Here is a 20,183-nt window from a genome sequence, read left to right on the forward strand (position 1 = left end):
TACTACTACTATTACTATTTAATGGTGTTGTAAAACTGTATAACGAAACTCTAAAGTCCTATACATGGCCAAACAATTTTAAACCAACAAAAAAAATCTTGTAACAAGGTATTTTCTTCAATTTTATACCTTTTTTCATAAATTGCCAATGTGCTATTGCGATGTCACACAATGCTAAATACTTGCGTGAATCTGCATTCATTTTGCCATGAATGTTACTCCTGAATCAACTTCAATGTGTTAATAATTGTGCACTTTTGTTAAAAAATCTATGGTTCCCCCAAAGGTCTTATTTGAATGATGTTCAATTATATTTGATGTTTTTAGCAACAGTAATGCAGCTTTTCTATAAATGGCTTTTTTACAATAGTTCATCACTGTACAAGGGCCAATACCAAAAATCAAGGTTTATGTGTGTGTGTGTGTATGTGTGTGCTTGTGTTTCATGCTCCCTAGCCATCCGAAAATTGACATACATACACAAAGCCCTCCGTGTGTATCTCCTGCTTTACTCAATGAATGAATGTTTGATATTACCAACATCAGTATGCTGATTTGACAAGTCTTAAACTACTTCTAACTCATATTGAGTCGCTGTTGAATTATGCACAGCACTTTTATGTACCTATTTTTAACAGGACAACTACAGATTTTTTTTGTTTTTTACAGAACAAGAATTTGCCAAGACCGTCATGAAGACATCTGAAGCTGCAAAAGCGAGTTTGGCGGGGCAGGTAACTGAATTCATGCCAATATGATTGATTCTGAACATGTTTTTTTCTTTGTTGGGTCATGGAAAAACAATCAAAAGTTGTTGTGACTTGTGTAGGATTTGATGCCACTGCACTATATCTACACCATGGCTCTTGAACAAGACCTGAAAAACAGTATGAACTCTCGAAAGACTTCTGACCTCTTGCAGAACCGTTGTTACCAGGTAGGGTTCACATACCGACAGTTCCGCTCGAGGTTGGCGTTTTTCAGTTGTTAATCGTCTATCTCTTCGGTAAAAGGCCTTGGCCGCCAAGAGGAACGAGATTGATAAGTGGCGGCGGGAATTCAAGGAGCAGTGGACGAAAGAGAAGAGGAAAATGGTAAGTGACCTTGGCTGAGTGTCTATTTGTAGCAAAAATACTCATTCAAACATCTGTGTAAGATGCATAACATTGGTTGTCATTGATTTGGAATTGTGTGGCCCCGATAACTGAGGACCATTTATGTTACATGTCACAGGACAGACAATTGCCGTTCACAATCCGACAGTCCTGTACTTTGAAATGGGTTTTATAAACTGGATCAGCATTTTAGCCCATATGCTACTCTTTGCCTTCTTCAGAATGACGCGGTGACAGCTCTGAAAAAGTCTCAGCAGCAATACTTTCAGCGCTGCGATGAGCTGGAGAAGGCTAAAGCTATCACAATTAGAAGCGTGGACGACCCGGGTGGCCTCAAAACTCTAGAAAAGAGAAGGAAATCCAAGGATGAAGCCCAGATCAAGGTTGGAGCAGTCATCATGAACAGTCTTTTGAAAAACCCTCACCCTAATGTAGTATATTTCCCGCTCAAGGTAACAGAGTCCGAGCTACTTTACAGGCAGTGCATACACGATGCCAAGATCCACCAGGAGGAACTAGTGAAGGTCAAAGAGAGAATTATCTCTCACACCCGCAAGCTCATTTGTCAGGGAGACACAGTGCTCAAGCAGGTCAGCGCCACCATGTTCTCCAACATGCATTTCGCTCTTACGTCATCTCCAGTCGTACTCCAGGTCACAGTCAACATGTTCTACTATCAGCGGCAGCAGACCGAACCGGTTCCCCTTGGGTATCATAACCTGGAGCTAACCTGCCGATCCCTTGAGCCTGGCGAGCCCTACTTGGTGTATGTACGAAGCAGGCAGCGCCAGGAGACTCCTCTACACGTCTTCTCCTTCCAGGAGTATGCGCCTCAGGGAAAACGGTAAGAAACTCGTTTTGTTGCCAATCAGAATCTACCAAAAATGTACTGTTTGAATATTGTCAGACTGTAAATTCTGTTATGATTTTTAGGAACAAGCGGAAAACAAGCAACCCCCTCAGCTCTGTGCAGGACTCCTCCCCTCACATGGATGACAGTCCCTACAGGAAACCCAGTGATTCCAGCAAGTCTCCAATGCATCCATAAGCATTTCCTCAACTCCATTTGAATAACGAGTCAATCATGTGTCTGTCTACTGCCCATTAGGAAAATTCGGCTTTAGCGACAGCGAGAGCGTCGGCGGCAGTTTGGAATCCCTTTCCAGTCCAGGTAATCGTAGTGCTTCATTATCATTTATGCCCAGCGATGTAAAAACATGAATAAAGAACTTTTGTTCTTATAATGATCCAAACACGGCAGCTCAATGTCACAGGAAAGTTCACAAAACGTACAACACCCTGGCAGATGACTTAGATGACCGCGGCGTGGCGTCTGAATCGGGTTTGTGACTTCACATTTATGTTCTTTGAAACAATACAAGCCAAAAAAATCACATTATCACATTGGCATGTTTTTTTGCAGATTTAATGTATTATCGTTCTTTTTTTTATTTTTAACTATAACTTTAACTTTTCTTTAGTAAGTGAAATAAAGATATCATTAAAGGGACAGTGTGTATTATTTGACCATTAGATGTCACCGTATGGCATAGAGCAACTGGAAACGAACGCTTAAAAGTATAGGGAACAATACAAACTACAGAGACTGAAAGTGACCAAACCAAACCATTTTACTTCTCATTATTTTGCCCAGCCTATTTGAGGGTTTTGGGTAGAAGCAGCAAGATGGATGACAACATGTCAGCTCCCTTTAGGTAAGCCTCAAAATATGTATCATGAATACACATTTTTCGACCTGTGATTATTATAGAGTAAGCACGTTTGTTAGATAGTTTATGTATTGCTTAATGTTTGAATCAATATTGTTTTTTTTCAACGAATATATTTTTACACCTAGAAGGACCTAAGTAATACACACTGTCCCTTAAAATTATTATCCATCCATCCATTTATTATCTGCAACGCTTATCCCCAGTAGGGTCGCGGGGGTGCTGGAGTCCATCCCAGTCATCTTCGGGCAGTGGGCAGGGGACCCCTGAACTGGTTGCCGGCCAGTCACAGGACACCCAGAGACAGATAACTTCACACGCTCGTTAATGGCTTGGGACAATTTGGACCGGGCAATGCATCTGAATTGCATGTTTTTGGAATGTGGGAGGAAACCGTAGTGCCCGGAGGACCCCCACGCAGGCACGGGGACAACATGCATACCTAACACGAAATGAAATGAAATGAAATGATCTGCATTTATATAGCGCTTTTCAAGTCAATGACTTCCCAAAGCGCTTTACAATGTGCTCCACATTTCCCAATAGCGGCCTTGCAGCCATGTAAGGCGCTAACCTGCTTATTGGGGGTATTAGGGGTTCAGTGTCTTACCCAAGGACACTTCGACATGTAACACGGACGAGCCGGGATTCGAACTTGGATCCCCTGATCCTGAGACGAGCGCTCTACCTCCTGAGCTACTGCCGCCCCTAACACGAGAAATCTGCGGTAGCTGGACTTGAACCTTGAACCTCCGCGCTAACCACCCGGTCGCCGTGCCACCCCTTAAAATTAACAACATTATCTTATTTGGTGGAAAATGTTTCAAATTTTATGAGTTATTAAATTTGGAAAATAATACCAAATCCCAACAAAATGTTTGACTTTTTTCAATTATTTACTATTTTGGTGAATTATGTATAATTTTCTTTAGTAAAAACATGGGAAAAACTCTGAGTCGTGTTGGAGGGCAAGAGAAAGGCAGACAAAGGATGATTTAATTGAATTTAGGTATTTGAGTAATTTCTATGATAGATTTGTACATTTGGATACTTACTGTATATAAATCTAGATTAATTATTGCCATTTACACTGCTACACCCATACACAAATGTCATAATGCCACTCATTTCAAATCATAATCATATGAATTAGAGTTTTATTTTTAAATATTTGCCTCTTGTCCACTTTTTCTCTAGAGTGCCTTGATCAGGTCAAAGTTCGCAACCCATCCCGGGCGGCTTTAACTCACCGACTCAGGAAATTGAAGAGCAAGATGGTGAAATGCAAGCAGTGCGACAACTACATTTATGTCAACGGCGTGCAATGCGAGGAGGTGTGCGTCCCTCTCGCATCAGAGATACGTTTGAAAAGTTTCGCATGGTGGTTTGATTCAAATATGCCTTTGTCAGTGCGGTCTCGGCTGGCACAGGAAGTGCATGGACGTGTGTCAGTTGGAGTGCCACAACCACAAAGGAACAGTCTTTGGCGTGTCGCTGTCGCTGTTGCTGCGGGACACGCCGGATGACATCCCGTTCGTGGTACGACGATGCACCGCTGAAATCGAGAGTCGTGCACTCTCCTTGCAGGTATCTTTTCAAAACGTAACCAAAAAAAAAACTGTTCCCCAAGGTCTCATTAAAACTCTTTCAGTGCCAGCCATTTCCCTGAAAGAGAATTTACCAGCGCCTAACAATTTTAAGTATTTTGCCTCATTATTCAAGGCCTACAGAAAATGTGTATTGGTACTGTATAAACACAACCGTATGAAACATTGAACCCTCATCTTTCACCAGATACAAAAATTGTTATCTACTTTTGCAGTTTTTCAGTAATCCGCTGTACAAAATAAGTTGGCTTTGGAAAAATCACATGTTTTTGTGGAACAATCTTTATCTTTTAAGATACCACTTGCCTTTATGATTTTTGCGGCCTGATGATGTCCTTCTCCTTCCAATCATGTCAACACAATTTAGAGGGACTCCTTGTTGTCACAAGTCAAGTCAGGGCGTAAAAATGTTCTTAGGCACAGGCTGTTCTGGAATGAGTGTCCCAAAACTCTAAGTGAATCTGATTGCAGGTCGCAAAACGGTTAATGCAAATATCCGTCAATCAGTCATTGGCTCTCCAATGCTTCAACTTTTGCTGCCTTTGGTGCTCTCTTTTAAGAATACATTACTAGATGTATCTCAGAATAAGTGGTCATCAAGAGTGATCAGATTGTATTTAGCAGATTTTAAATTGAATCAAACCATCTCCCATTCTCAAAGTAATGTACTGATGTTTTGTTCTTCTACTCCTTTTGTCAGAGACATGGAGGATAGATATGGCAAGCACTGCTCAGCCGTAGCTGAAAAATGGCCAGAGGTCACATGATAGAAACATCATTCTGTGTAATACTACTAGGTGCTTTTTGTCAATAAAACTGATTATGACAAATATTTATGATAGAATTGTCAGGGCTTTACAAATATTTTTGGGACAAATTTAATCCTAATGAATCGCTAGTGTTTGCCTCATAGAAGGGTTGCCTAGCCATTTTAAATGTTGTCAACACACGTTTGATAATAATCGAGGACAATTCCAAAGCTGTCAATGTTTTAGAGTTGGGAACAGATGTTGTTTTATGCTTGGCCATTGTGCAGACTTTCTCCACAATTCAGTTGAATGTTACAATAGTTCCTTCAGGACAAGTGTTGAAGGGTATTGCGGACATGAACATATGCAGTTACAAGCATAAAATGGACAAATGGGTCTAAAGACTTGCAATGAAAAACCAAATGCCAGATTCACTGATGCATCAAAATTATATTATCTTAAGGTTTTCGTAACAAATCTTCTTCTCCAATGTAAGCTTTTCAATTTCCAAATGTGATGTGTTTTTACAGAATAGAACTTTATGGCTGTTTTTTCTGAAGAGATTTAAAAATAGTTCTCTACTCCATTTGGGTTTCATGTTCATAGCCTTTGTCCGACAGCTGTTTTCCCCCTGTGGTTGCAATTACCTGACTGAGGAGTCTAATTTTTTCAAAAATATTCGCAATCTTTGGAACATGCAGTATTAAAATTATTTGGGAATATTTGGTACATGTTTTGAATGAGGAATTCAGACAGAAACTAAAACCTTTTCCTCAGAGATATCATGCTGATAAGAATTTTACACAGAATGGTGTCACTTCTTCCAAGGACAGAAGTTTTAGAGTCCAGTTTTTTTTAATTCAGAAAAAAAGGCTTCCCTGCCAATTAATGGCCAGTTTTAATCAGTACGGTATCTGACTGGCTTGATTTTCACAAAAGATGCAAAAGGACCTTTTATTCCAATCATAAAAGGTACTTGACGGCACATGATGTTCGAGGCAAAAAACAACCTCTGGCACGCCCTGACAGATTTGTGCCATCAATGGCACCGAAGTGTTACATTTTTAAACACTCAATTCTAGTTTTTCTGATCTTTCCTGCCAGGGTGTGTATCGGGTGAGTGGGTCAAAGCCTCGTGTCCAGAAGCTCTGCCAGGCCTTAGAAGATTTTAAAGAGGATGTGGACCTCTCAGAAGTGTCCCCGCATGACATAACCTGCATTCTTAAGCACTTCTTCAAGGAGGTAAAGCTCGCACGCCACTGGAAAGAATTTCAATTATTTTTCCTTAGACCATACTTTTTCCATTTAGCTTCCAGAACCCCTGCTGACCTTGGAGCTCTACAATGAGTTCATATCAGTGGGGAGAAGCATCCACCACGTGGGCGGGTGGGACTCGACCCAAAACACTAAAGAGTTTGTGGACCTTGTTTGTAACCTACAGCAGCTCCTGCAGAAACTCCCTCTCTGTCATTACAACACTTTGCAGCACCTTGTGCTACATCTGCATAAGTAAGTTTGACTACAGAGACCATGTGACATCAACTTCATGCAATATTTGATTATGATTTTAACTACTCTAGCATGTTGGCAACACCTCGTTTCCTTGCAGGGTTTCCAGAAACAACGAAAACAAAATGTCCTCCAACAATTTAGGCATTGTCTTCGGGCCGACTCTACTGCGCCCTCCTGTTTGCACAGACCAGCCTGTGGTGGCCCTGCAGGAAAACACCTACCAGGCCTTATTGGTAGATTTCCTCATTTCGCACCATGGCAAAATATTTTCCATACACCAGACAGCTGGACTCCCAAGTCCTCCTCCGGCCCCCACGGGCCCACTTCCTGAAACCCCTCCCAGACGTGATCGTCCGCCTGATGTGGACTTTGAGACCATACCGCAACAAGGAACATCATCTCGGGAGCGCCCTTACTCACTAGAAGTAAGTAGATTTCAATTTGATCTTCAATTTACAGCTGGACCTCTAAATCTAAATTCAATATTTCTTTAAAAGAGTCACATTACAGCATATTGTTAAGATTAGGGGTCAAACTCATTACCTCCTCTTTCACCTATCGAATTATTATCGTTCATCTTTCCCTTTCCCCTCCAGCTTTTTTGGTGAGGGCAAGAAATCACTTCCTCTACGAATTTGGAACTTACTTCCTGGTTACCAGGTTATCTTCGAGCTGTGTTAATGGTGACGTAACATATACAACAAGTGTTCATTTCTCGAAATAGTAACATTTTAACTGGTTACAACGATAACCTGTGGTGTTTAACTTTAAAAGACATAAAAGAGTGCTGCGCTTTTCGCCTTATTCTTCATGACATCTACAGCAACCACCTCTCGTAAGCCTCTGTTCTTTTGTTTGTCTTTCAGTTTCCTCTGTTGGGATTTACGTTCAATAACAAAACACAACATAAACACATATAATTGGTCCATTCCCTTTAACTATTGCTTCCAGCTGGTCAATAATAACGAGAGGTCATGGTCAGAGAGATGTTAGGGGGCTCCCGACCTGACTTGGTGAAAGGGTCTTGTGTCCCTCACTCCTCCACTTCACTCTACACTTTTCTGTGGGTTTGCATGTAGTTTTGACCCTCCGTTCCCAACTTTGTTTTACTCTCCATAAAACATCAGCAACAATATAATTTAAATTTTTTTTTAAAGCATATTCAGTCATAAGCTCCTTATAATCTTCATTACAAATTACTTTAGCTTGCGGCAATACCCCCTCTAGTAAATTTCTGATGTAACAGCACACAAGAAATCCATGAAAGGCAAAAACAGAGCTCATTCTTTGGAAGTAAGAAACTGTCACTTAAAAACTACATTGTTTTTAAATTTAAATCATCTTTTTAAGATGAAAAATTAGTCAATGGCAGCACGGCGGCGCAGTGGTTAGCGCTTGTGCGGCACAGTTCATGTCATGGGAACCTGTCGTGGGTTCAAATCCAGCTCCAGACTTCCTGTGCGGAGTTTGTATGTTCTCCCCGTGCTTGCGTGGGTTTCCTCCGGGCACTCCGGTTTCCTCCCACGTTCCAAAAACATGCATTTCAGGTGAATTGGCCGGTCCAGATTGTCCCTAGGTGTGAATGAGCGAATGAGTTGTCTGTCCCTGTGTGCCCTGCGATTGGCTGGCAACCAATTCAGGGTGTCCCCTGCCCACTGCCCACTGCCCACTGCCCGGAGATGGCTGGGATGGGCTCCGTACGATGTCACTCAAATGCATCGTTCCAAATATCATTCGGAAGGTTAAAGTCTTGGGATTCAAGAAATGCCAACCATTCCTTAATATCTATTTTCTTTTTCGCTCGCAACTTTACTGTGCATATGACAATAAACACTTGGAATTGAGTTTAATTTAAAAATAGACACTCCATTCCATCCATTATCTGCACCGCTTATCACAGAAACATCGAGTTCAGTCTGAAACAAGATACAGGGACAATATAAAATCCGGAGTAGCTCACCGAAGTTGTTGTGTTCATAATAATGTGCAGCCAATGTCCTCTTATATCCGTGAGGGTAGTAAAACCAGGAGAATACAATATTTACAAATACAGAATAGAACAAAATGCTTTCTCTATGCCGTCAGCCACATGCTATACACATTCATCTTTTTCGGCCAATTGCGGCTTTGTTTCGCCGTTTAAGCCAATGCCAGCCTGTAAATGATAAAAAGGATCCGCCCCTTGACTTCCGAATAACTTTAGCCAATAGTGATCGATTCAACTGATGATTGACACATCTTTTTCGGCCAATTGCAGGCTTTGTTTGCCGTTCAAGCCAAAGCCAACCTGTAAATGATGAAAAGGATCCGCCCCTTGACCTCCGAATAACTTTAGCCAATAGTGATCGATTCAAATGATGATTGACACATTGGTTAGCCAATGAAACGCCGGTAAATAAATCCCAGCATACACCGCGTACTACTTGGCGTTCGGGGGAAAATCTAGTCGGCGGCTGCAAGTTAGTTGGAAAACTTTGCAATTTTAAAATTGATCCATAAATAAGGCGCACTGTACTATAAGGCGCATGGTCAGCTTTTGAAAAAAATAAAGGCTTTTTGGTGCGCCTTATAGTGCGGAAAATACGGTAATTTCTCTTACCTAATAGGAAATGTACGCTGCAGACCCGTGCATTTTTATGAGTACCTCGGTCCAATCTTCTCGCTTTAATGCCTTTAACCACAGTTCTTTTTTACTTTGATCAGGAGTGTCCGCTGGGATGCTGTAAAACTTCAATTTACGATCACTAACGATTTTTTTCTTTGATTCTGCCACACAAACCTACAACATGACAACATTTCAATACTAAACTAGCGAAAAACCCAAGCTTGGTTTACTCAGTGTTTTGACCAGCCCGGAGTATTAATTTGACTCCAGGTTTGACTGTGATGTCACATAGGCTATAAAAGGTCTATTGGCTGAGGCTAAAGGATTTAATAAAGTCTACATAGTTTTGCCAAATAAATAAACAAAATCAAATAAAAGAATTGCAAGATAAATAAGATAGGACATTATAATGATCAAAAATTTGATCTACAGTTAAGGATATAAATATTTGAATACAAACCTGTTGATATTGTAAACATTTGCTTAAAGCTCAGAACAGATTTCAATTTAAATGGTAAATGGTCTGCATTTATATAGCGCTTTTCAAGTCAATGAAGACCTCCCAAAGCGCTTTACAATGTACTTCACACTTACCCATTCACACACACACTCACACACCAATATCGGCCACGCAGCCATGCAAGGCGCCGACCTGCTTATTGGGGGCATTGGGGATTCAGTGTCTTTCCCAAGGACACTTCGACATATTTAACAGCTGAGTTAAGCGAATCTAGTCGAATTTAACATCCTGTAGGCAGTCCACTCAACCTGTGTCATTCCGACAGAGCGAAAGAATGAAGAGAGAGTCGAGCGAAGGTTATATATCTGACAAGTCTTCATCCAATGAGGCAGTGGACCAGCTCAGCCCCAAAGCTAATAACAGAGCAGGTAGGCGAAACTAGAGCCATAGAACAGTCATCTGAGTTTAGTGGTCTTCTAGACATTGTTTATTCAATGAACTTCAATTAACTGGTATTAGTTTAGTTGCCAATTGTAGTTTGCAGTTCTGCTCGCCAATTCCTTTTTTTTTTTTAGTTTGGGGCTTTTTGTGGTCAACTAAGACCTCTTTCCTCCAGTCTCCTTCTCTGTTTGATTGCTTTGATTTTCAGTTCTTCTTTTGGGCTCTTTCTCAAACACTGAACTGCACTCTGAAAAACAGATGGGATACACAAAAATCTGAGAATCAACCCTGCTTCTTGCGTTGTTTAACACAAACATGTGTTTGTTTTTTTCAAAGGGACCACTAAAAAGATTGTGCCCAGTTTTTTTGCTTGTTTTCTGGGGGGTACCTTTAGCAGTAAAACGGCAGAAAACCATGGCAGCTTCCTCTTGGTGATGCTCATGCTATGTATAAAAATAAAAGCATATTTCTCGACCTATCAGAATTTTTTTTTAATTGACATTTTTATAAAAGTACATGTATTTTTGCTTATTGATTAACATTATATTGGTTTTGCTATAATGAAAGCACTTTTTTACTAAAAGGTGCTAAATTGTACAAACTGTTTCTTGAAATCTGTTTTAGACGCCCAAAAATTTAAAAAAGATTGCTTTTAACTTTTTGAAATCGTGTTGTTATAACGTAAAAAGAGAGCGAGAGGGAATCTAACATCTCTCTTTGTATACAAAAATGCACTCCAAAAATCAGTTGTTTTATTAATTGTCCAAATTTGGTTGATATTCCACAAAACAGCAAGCACCAAAAATAAAATGACTGGGATAAGGGCCCGGTCAAACAGCCGCTTGCGGCTGAATCACGGCCAGAAATTTCTGCCTGTGAGGCGGACGCTATTGGACGCTTTGAGATCGCCATACAGACGAGATACAGCAGTGCTTAACACGCGGTCGGAAATTCACGCGCGGGTGGCAGTGCGAAAAAGTTTTGCGGTGCTCAATACTTTAAAGCACGGGTACACAGCCTTTCACGGGCGTATCGAGGCTGAATCAGGCCGGTAATTTCTGGCCATGAAGCAGACGCTGTTGGGCGCTGTTGGACGCTTTGAGACCGCCATATAGACGAGATACAGCAGTGCTTTACTCGCGGTCGGAAATTCACACGCGGTTGGCCGCGCGATAAAATTTTGAGCTGCTCAAAACTTTGAGCACGTGTTAACCGCGGGCGGCACACGAGGTAATGACGCGGAACGACGTGCTCTGGCCGCGGCCAGGGCGTGGTTACACATGGGTAGGACGGGAAATTTCAGCGGGTAATCGTGGGTGGAGCATGGTAATAGCATGTTCTGCGCCTGTATCGCGGTGTTATCACGTGAAATTAGCGTGTTACGCGTGTGACGGTCAAACGCCTTTCTCCGCGTATATACAGCGCGATTTGCCGAGCACACGTCAGTTGTGCTCGAGACGTCAAGGGGTGGACATGGATCCCCGTCACCGTAGTGACCTCGTCTTAATCCATTTTTATTGCTTGACATTTATTTTTATTTCATAACAAGATAATAAAATAAAAATGAAAAACTATTACAATAATAACATATTGGCTTCTTCGGTGCCACAGCTTGAAATCTTGATCTTCACGGGACTGTGTCTTGAGCGGTTATGATTTCTACAGCCGGGTGTTATGCCGAGAAATTTTTTTCGGGTTGAGTTTATGGAGGTCTTCTAGTTGCTGTGAGTAGTTGATCAGCGGTATCCAGATTTCAGCTGCTGGGAAGGTGGCCTTGGTGTTTTTTACCATCATCTGGAGTTGTTTCACCGCTGTCTTCTTAGTCTCGAGTCGGATTTGGGCACAACACCGGCTCGGGAGCTTTTATACCCGTGGTCCACACGAGAAAATGACGCGGAAATGACGCGATGAGGAAGCGGAACAGTCGCCGGCGTCTGTTTTGCGGGCATACCACCGATGAACAGCGGGTTGGCCAATTTTGCGCATTTTCCATCGCGGGCAACCACGGGCAAAAAAAAATTGCAAAATTTTACCCGCATAAGGACGCAAACGGCTGTGTGACCGGGCCCTAACCAAGAATATTGACTTATTCTATACAGATTCCAGAAAGTTTGTTCAAAATGATCTAGTTTTTTTTGAGTTGGTCCATTTTGACAAAGTATGTTTTATTTTTACCGGTTTTAGGAGTGTGCAATAGATATTTCTTAACCACGTAAACAGCATCTGGGCAACCCGAGTAAAAACGGCCATGCTGAATGGGTGTAAAATTACCTCATTGTTACAGTGATTGACATTCAAAATAGGGCAATCAAAGTTCTAGTTTGGCTGTCATTAAACCGGGCTAAGTTATAACAAGAACTGATCACTAATGTACACACATTAGTTATCAGTATTAGAAACATTATACCTAAAAAGAAACAAAATTTGCATTTTATTTCCCATTTCAATAACAGGGATAGGGTTAGGGTTAAGGTTAGGGTTAAGGTTAGGGTTTTTTCATGATAAACTATAAATACTTAGGTCAGTATTAGAAACATTATACATAAAAAGTAACAAAATTTGCATTTTATTTTTTTTGGGCCATTTCAATTACAGGGATATGGTTAGGGTGAGGGTTAGGGTTAGGGTTGGGGTTTGGGTTAGGATTTTTTCATGATAAACTATAAATTCTTAGGCCAGTATTAGAAATATTATACATAAAAAGAAACACAATTTGCATTTTTTTTTTGGCCATTTCAATTACAGGGATATGGTTAGGGTTGGGGTTTGGGTTAAGATTTTTTCATGATAAACTATAAATTCTTAGGCCAGTATTGAAACATTATACATAAAAAGAGACAAAATTTGAATTTTTCTTTTTTTTTTTTGCCCGTTTCAATTACAGTGATATGGTTGGGGTTAGGGTTACGGTTGGGGTTAAGGTTAGGGTTTTTTCATGATAAACTATAAATATTTATACCATTATTAGAAAATTGATACATAAAAAGACACAAAATTTGCATTTTTTATTTTTTTTGCCCATTCCAATTTCAGGGTTATGGTTAGGGTTAGGGTTAGGGTTAAGGTTAGAGTTTTTTCATGATAAACTATAAATACTTAGACCAGTATTAGAAAATTTAAACATAAAAAGACACAAAATGTTAAATATTATTTTTCTTTCTTTTTTTGCCCGTTCCAATTACAGGGTTAGGGTTTTTTCATGAGAAACTATAAATACCTAGGCCAGCATTAAAAACATTATACATTTAAAAAAAAATTGCATATTTTTTTTTTGCCCATTTCAATTACAGGGATAGGGTAAGGGTTAGGGTTAGGGTTAGGTTAGGAAGCAATCTTACTTTCTCAAGGTCCCCCAAAAAAATTTTTGGGAGGTCCTTGGGAAACCAAGTTTCTGCACTGGCCATCCAGGAAACTGGAGCGTTTCTCACCTGCGTTCGTTTAGTCCATCTGGGAAAAGAGTGTTAAGTTTTTCTATCCAGTGTCTTTCTGCCTTGCGTCTTTCCCTTTGTGTCCAATTGCTGTTTGTTTGCAGGCCCCATATTTCTAAAGCCTGTAGTCCATGTTGAATGAAGTGGGCGACAAGATGTGTATTATTTTGTCTAATATTTCTAATGTTGTAAATGTGTTGTGCTAATCTACATCTGATAGAATTTCCTGTCTCTCCTATATATTTAATGTCACAGTGTTTACACTTTATGACATATATACAGTTTTCCGTAGTAGGTGTGATTGTTTGTTTAATTAGGTAGTTTGTGTTGGTGACGGTGTTCCTAACTGTGGTGGCTTGTTTGTAGAATGTGGGGCCCTGCGTTTGTGTTATGTTGATTTCCGGTAATTTACTTTTTACTAAGTAGTCTTTTAGGTTTTTGTTTCTTTTAAAGGCTGAGATGATTTTGTAATCTTGGATTATGTCTGTGTTCTTTAGTGTCTGGTTTATATTTTGTCTAATTTTTCTATTAGCATTTTGGCTAAATTCTGAGTAGGTACTTATTAGGGGGATAATTTTCTGTGTGTCCCGTTGCCCTGTGGTTAAAAATGTTTTACGGACTTGCCTGAGGAAAGATCTAGAGTATCCTCTCGGTCTCAGTGCCTTGAACAGGGTTTGAGTAGCCTTTACAAAGTCCGTATTTTGTGAGCAGTTTCTGTGGAATCTGAGCAACTGTGATTTTATTAAGCCCCTATAGGTGTGTTTTGGATGTAGGCTGTTTTTGTGTAAGAGTGCATGTGTGTCTGTGTCTTTGAACAAGGCCTTAGTGTCTAAAGTTTGTGTTCGGGTGAATGAGGGTCCCTTGTAAGTGGTTGTGTCTAGAAAATCTATCTGATGGTCATTTGTGGAATGTTTGACTTTAATTGTATTATGGTGTGTGTTGAGGATTTGTAGGAATTGGTGGAATTCCTCTATATTATGTGTCCATGTTCCCCAAATGTCATCCAAGTATCTAAAGTAATTGGTGGGTAGTTTGTCGCATTTTTCAAAAGCTGTCTCCTCCCAATGTGCCATGTAGATGTTAGCATAGGCAGGTGCAATTTTTTTGCCCATGGCTGTACCACTGATCTGTAAGTAGAATTCCTTGTTGAATTCAAAGTCGATCCTAGTGAGGTTAATTTCTAGGAGTTTTATTAGTTCTGTGTCCGGGTATTTTTCCATCCAGCGCTTTACTGCTGTTAACCCTGCGACTGTATTTATGTTTGTGTAGAGGCTATCTATGTCAATGGTGAACAAGATAGTGTCCTGCGTTATTTTAATCTGTTTTATTTTGTTTACGAAGTCATATGTATCTTTAATGTAGCTATTATGTTTTGTGGATAGTGGAGTTAGGAAGTGGTCTATGTATTCAGCGATCCTGTGGGATTCACTGTTGCAATCTGAGACAATTGGTCTTCCTGCTGGCACTTCATATGGTATAGTCCACGATAATGGCGGTTTGTGGATTTTAGGTAGCAGGTAAAATCTACGGGGCCTGGCTTCTTCTTCTCCCATTAGGTAGCGGCTTTGTTTTTTGTTAATATATTTATTTTCTAATAGTGATTGTATGATATCTTCTAATTTCTGGGCTGTTTCTGGGTATATTGGTTTTATTAATTTCTTATAATGTGTTGTGTTATTTAATTGTCTGTGTGCTTCAAATATGTATTGTGTTCTGTCTAGGATAACTATTGCACTACCCTTGTCCGCTGGTTTGATAACGATTTGTTTGTTGTTAGCTAATTGAAAAAGGGCTTCACATTCTCCTCTGCTAAGGTTATCTTTGTCTCTGTGAGACTGCGGGTTTAGTGTGTTAATTGGGCTTTGGTTATCCTCAATCACTTGTGTTATTATGTTAGGGATTTGGTTGTTCCTTGGTTCCCAATCAGATTTTGGTATGAAATGTTTTTGTTCTGAATCTTCTGACCTGTTGAAGAAGGCTGCTAATTTAAGCTTTCGGTGGAATTCTTGGATTTCTCCTCTCAGAATTTCCTTTTGTTTCTTACGAATATTTACCGTGGGGACGAACGATAAGCCCTTTTCTAGTAGACTAATCTGATTTTGTGTAGGTGTGAAGTTCTGAGCTAGTAGAATGATGTTCTTATACCCCTCCCTATTTGGGTTTGTGGGGGTGTTTAGTTTAAATTGTGTAGCCAGTGTTTTAACATCTTGTCTGCTGTCTTACCTGTCCAGTGGATTCCGTCCTCGGTGGTGTGGAAGTCCCGTTCTGGGAGTTTTGGTAGGCATGGCATGTTCCTGGAGATGTGGTCGTTGATTTCCTCCAGGTTGAGTTTATGGAGGTCTTCTAGTTGCTGTGAGTAGTTGATCAGCGGTATCCAGATTTCAGCTGCTGGGAAGGTGGCCTTGGTGTTTTTTACCATCATCTGGAGTTGTTTCACCGCTGTCTTCTTAGGTTGTTGCTCCCTGTTGTTTATTCCAACCGACAGAATGACCCTCTGTACCTTGTAATTTCGTGGAGTTTTTTCTTGAAGATGTGCCATGTGGTAAAACGTTGCTCCGGGGTAGCTGTCGATCTGGAAGTCCTCTCTGGAGTAAGATTCTATCCTCGAGAGATTGGAATCTCCCAAGATTATATTTGGTTTGACGGCTGTAAGTGTCCATTGTTGAATTTTCCGGGGTGTTCTGGGATGTCTGTTTGGGGGAAAGGGGCTGTGGCTGGGGTTGGGTGTAGTGTTTGGGCTTAGGGTTGTAATTGGGTTAGGGTTATAATTAGAGTTGGGGTTTGGGGTTAGGGTTGTAATCGGGTTAGGGTTAGAATTAGAGTTAGGGTTAGGGTTTAGGGTTGTAATTGGGTTAGAGTTAGAATTAAAGTTAGGGTTTGGGGTTAGGGTTGTAATCGGGTTAGGGTTAGAATTAGAGTTAGGGTTAGGGTTTGGTTTCGGGTCCGGGTTTGGGTTCGGGCAAGGGTTTGGGTTTGGATTTGGGTTAAGGTTAGGTCTGGGGTCCGGGTCCCGGTCAGGGTTATCTCTGGAGACAGGATTGGAGGTTCGCTTGGGCCTCTGTGGTCTTTGTGGAAGTGGCTTGGGACCTCTGTCGTCCTGTCGTCCAGAGGTTTCTTCTCCCCTTCCATTTTCCTGTCTCGGTGGTGTTCCCTGTGGTTCAGGGGGCCCCGTGGGACTCCCTGCCGTCCTCGTCCCCTTGGGCTTGGGTGTCTCCCGAGGGGGACCGCAGGATCTGTCTTAAGGAGAGATAGTGTGGTTAAAATTCTTTGAACTTACCTGGTCCTGGTTCCGAGTTGTTGGTGTTCTTTTTGGTCTAGGGAGCCCCCTGGGACTTCCTGTTGTCCTCGTCCCTTCGCGTTCGTTTGTCTCACTCAGTTAGGGTTAGGGTTAGGGTTAGGGTTAGGGTTAGGGTTAGGGTTAGGGTTAGGGTTAGGGTTAAGGTTAAGGTTAAGGTTAGGTTTTTTTCATGATAAACTATAAATGTTTAGACTGGTATTAGAAACATTATACATAAAAAGACACAAAATTTGCAATTTCCTTTTTTTTCCCCATTCCAATTACAGGGTTAGGGTTAGGGTTTTTTCATGATAAACTATAAATATTTAGACTAGTATTAGAAACATTATACATAAAAAGACACAAAATTTGCAATTTACTTTTTTTTTTTTTTTGCCCATTCCAATTACAGCGTTTGCCCAGCATCTCCAAAGGGTGCATTGAAAGTGAGATTTTTTTCTTTGGCATCCAGTAACAATACTTGGTAAATTGTAAAGTCAAACAACAACACCTTGCACAGTCCTTTTTTATTTGAACATCTGACATCATCAGTAGACCCGTCACAACATCTGGCAAACCCATCCATTATGGCCGACCGTTTATCGCACGAAAACTATCAATTGGTGTTCTGAATGTTGCTTGACTTGAGTCAAGAAACCAAGATGTGTTTTTTTTCTCTTCCTTGTGTCCCAGTCCTGGCTCTGAGCGGGGCCCTGAACCAGAATCATCACGATCCCAGGCTGGACTTTATCTCCGACAGGCCGTACTACCGCTTTACCAGGCAGCCTGTCAAGTACCACCGCCATCACCAAACAAGAGGCCGAGCCGCCGGCCGGAGCTGCGACTCGCAACCGCCTGCACTGTTTTCAGGGGAACCCCCGGGAAGCGCGGACAGCAGTCGCAGTCCGTCCCCGCACCTTGCCCAACACGGTTGTCCCCGAAGCGCAGACGGCACCCGCACGCCTCATCGGGTCACAGAGGACGTTCCGCCTCTCAGTCCGAGGGACCTGGTCCAGTACATGCTCGGACTGGAGCCGACAGCCTCCGCCACGGCCGGCTTTAGCGGTGCACAGAGGAAGGCGGTATGCCATTCGCCGAAGGCCCTTCATGTTGATCAACACTTCACCTCACCGGCGCAGAAGATTCTGTCCGGACTGAAGCTGAGGAGAAGCCAATCAGGAAAAGAGGAACAACTTTTTGTGTGAAGAAACAATGTTGACTCAGGCAAGCTATTGACTTGAATGTACAGGCGGACAATTTTGGGCCCTCATTTGAATGAATGAATGAATGAATGAATGAATGAAAACTTTATTCGAACATCAAAATAAAAACAGAAAAAAAACAATAACGCAACAACAAAATAATGCCACATAATATGTTCGAAATGGGTAGTTACTACCTACCCCTTCATCTTCCCTACCACATTTACCAATGTTATAACAACAAATGTAATGATAATAATAATAACAGTTATGATATAAGAATAGCAACAATAAAACAAAGTTAACTTGACGCACTATTCCCAATTTCCCGCACCACTCATACCCCATTTTCTTCATCTCTGTATTTCGCCAGGAATGTTTTTTTGTATCTTAACCTGAACATGTGAATAGTTGGACATTGATTGATCTCGTCTTGTAAATTGTTCCAAAGTTTGACTGCACATACAGACACACACATACTTTTCCTGGTAGTTCTCACCTTTGGGATTATGAATTCACTCCAGCCCCCTAAGTTATAATTTTCCTCTTTCCAAATGAATCATTTATGGATGTTTTCTGGCACTATGTTTTTGTTGACCTTAAATAGCAGTTGTGCAGTGAAAATTTGTACTAAATCATCTTATTTTAATAATTTGGACTGCAGGAATAAAATATTAGTATGATCTCGATATCCTACCCATTTGAAACCTTTTGTGATGGGAATTCCGACTCTTTTTAGAAAACCAGCACTTTCGGCTCCCAGACGATGCTTCGGGTTTCCAACACAGCTCTGCAACCTTTAATGTACCACGGACTGGTGTATTTTCTGACAATAGTTTCGCAGGCCAGCCCAAAGGCAGCATTAACCAAACTTGTACTTTTCCCAAAACACTAATAAGAACGAAAACTATAACATTTATGATAATAACATTGATAATAATAATGAGCCTAAATCTACTGTGTGGTAATTCTGAAAATGTAGGTGTCTTAATAAACACCAAAATCACTTTCGTTCATTTTCCAAACGGCTTATCCTAACGAGGGTAGCAGAGCTGCTGAGCCCATCTTTCCCATGTTTTTGAAAAGTGGGAGGAAACCACTGTGTCAGAGGACACAGGGAGAACATGCAAATTACAAGCAACCTGGGACTTCTCTGAACTGTGCGGCGGACGGGCTAATAGTGACACACTCTGGTCGCCATTGTAACGCAAAATGGCCCCAGTAAAATGAAAACTCATCGGATCAACAAGCCCCGCGATTAGCTTGTTGGTGGTACATGGTCGCTCTGGTGTTCTTGACTGCATTCTCCAACTCTGTTGCCAAACGTTTTCCCAGTAGCGACAAATTTGTTTACAATGTCCTAGCATAAGATAGTTGACCGTCTTCCACGCTGATTGTCTTTAGGTGCAAAAGTTTGGTTTAATTCATACTTCACTGTATGTCCGCATACCTGTCAACCTGTACGTTTTTGCCGTACAAAGTACGTTTATTATGCATTTTAAGACATAAGAAAATCTGTACGGAAAAACACAAATTTGTCAAGGATGGGTTCCATCCGGTACACACCGACCATCACGAAACGGCAAATCAAGTCAAACGTTGTTCGCCGCGGTGGCCTCTATCTCGGTATCGTTTCTTTTCGTTGCAAACGAAGCGAGCGGTTTGATGCTACTGTGCGCATGCGTCTGCCGCCTGGGGATTTCCCATCATGCATCATTCCATGGTAGTTATGTAGTGAAAGGAAGTCTGTCTCTTTTTAGAGAACCGGCTTTTTCGGCTCAACTCATTAAAGAGAGCCGGCTCTCAAACGGCTCACTTGCTTTAATGCATTATATTACGAATTATTATTTTGTATAAAGAAGTTAAGAAAAAAAAGGAAGTATAAAAGGAGAAAATGAAAAAAGACTGGTTTGTGGTTATCCCTTTAATAAGTATATGACCAACAATAATTTAATGCAGAAAATGAATTCATATTTTGAATAAGAAAATTCTACTTAATTATATTTGCATGTATTTTTTCCTTCTACAGTGAACGTCCAAGCTACTTAATTTTTGAA

The 20,183-nt window shown here is 41.0% G+C and overlaps 1 protein-coding gene across 1 annotated transcript in view; it reads left to right on the forward strand.

Moving 5' to 3' along the window:
* Nucleotides 1–18,815, forward strand: part of gmip (GEM interacting protein) — a 34,939-nt gene extending 16,124 nt beyond the window's left edge. Inside the window, exons 6-21 of the mRNA XM_088320593.1 lie at nt 670–734; nt 830–937; nt 1,014–1,094; nt 1,337–1,498; nt 1,568–1,705; nt 1,769–1,959; nt 2,049–2,140; nt 2,224–2,286; nt 2,377–2,457; nt 4,043–4,179; nt 4,256–4,432; nt 6,306–6,443; nt 6,511–6,710; nt 6,811–7,138; nt 10,104–10,206; nt 17,618–18,815. Of these exons, the coding sequence (XP_088176719.1) occupies nt 670–734; nt 830–937; nt 1,014–1,094; nt 1,337–1,498; nt 1,568–1,705; nt 1,769–1,959; nt 2,049–2,140; nt 2,224–2,286; nt 2,377–2,457; nt 4,043–4,179; nt 4,256–4,432; nt 6,306–6,443; nt 6,511–6,710; nt 6,811–7,138; nt 10,104–10,206; nt 17,618–18,129 (2,576 nt within the window). The 3' untranslated portion in view covers nt 18,130–18,815. The remainder of the gene's footprint in view (nt 1–669; nt 735–829; nt 938–1,013; nt 1,095–1,336; nt 1,499–1,567; nt 1,706–1,768; nt 1,960–2,048; nt 2,141–2,223; nt 2,287–2,376; nt 2,458–4,042; nt 4,180–4,255; nt 4,433–6,305; nt 6,444–6,510; nt 6,711–6,810; nt 7,139–10,103; nt 10,207–17,617) is intronic.
* Nucleotides 18,816–20,183: the final 1,368 nt, after the last annotated feature.

The sequence above is a fragment of the Urocampus carinirostris genome, chromosome 1, assembly GCF_059441175.1.
Source record: "Urocampus carinirostris isolate Australia breed hairy pipefish chromosome 1, RoL_Ucar_1.0, whole genome shotgun sequence".
NCBI lineage: Eukaryota > Metazoa > Chordata > Actinopteri > Syngnathiformes > Syngnathidae > Urocampus > Urocampus carinirostris.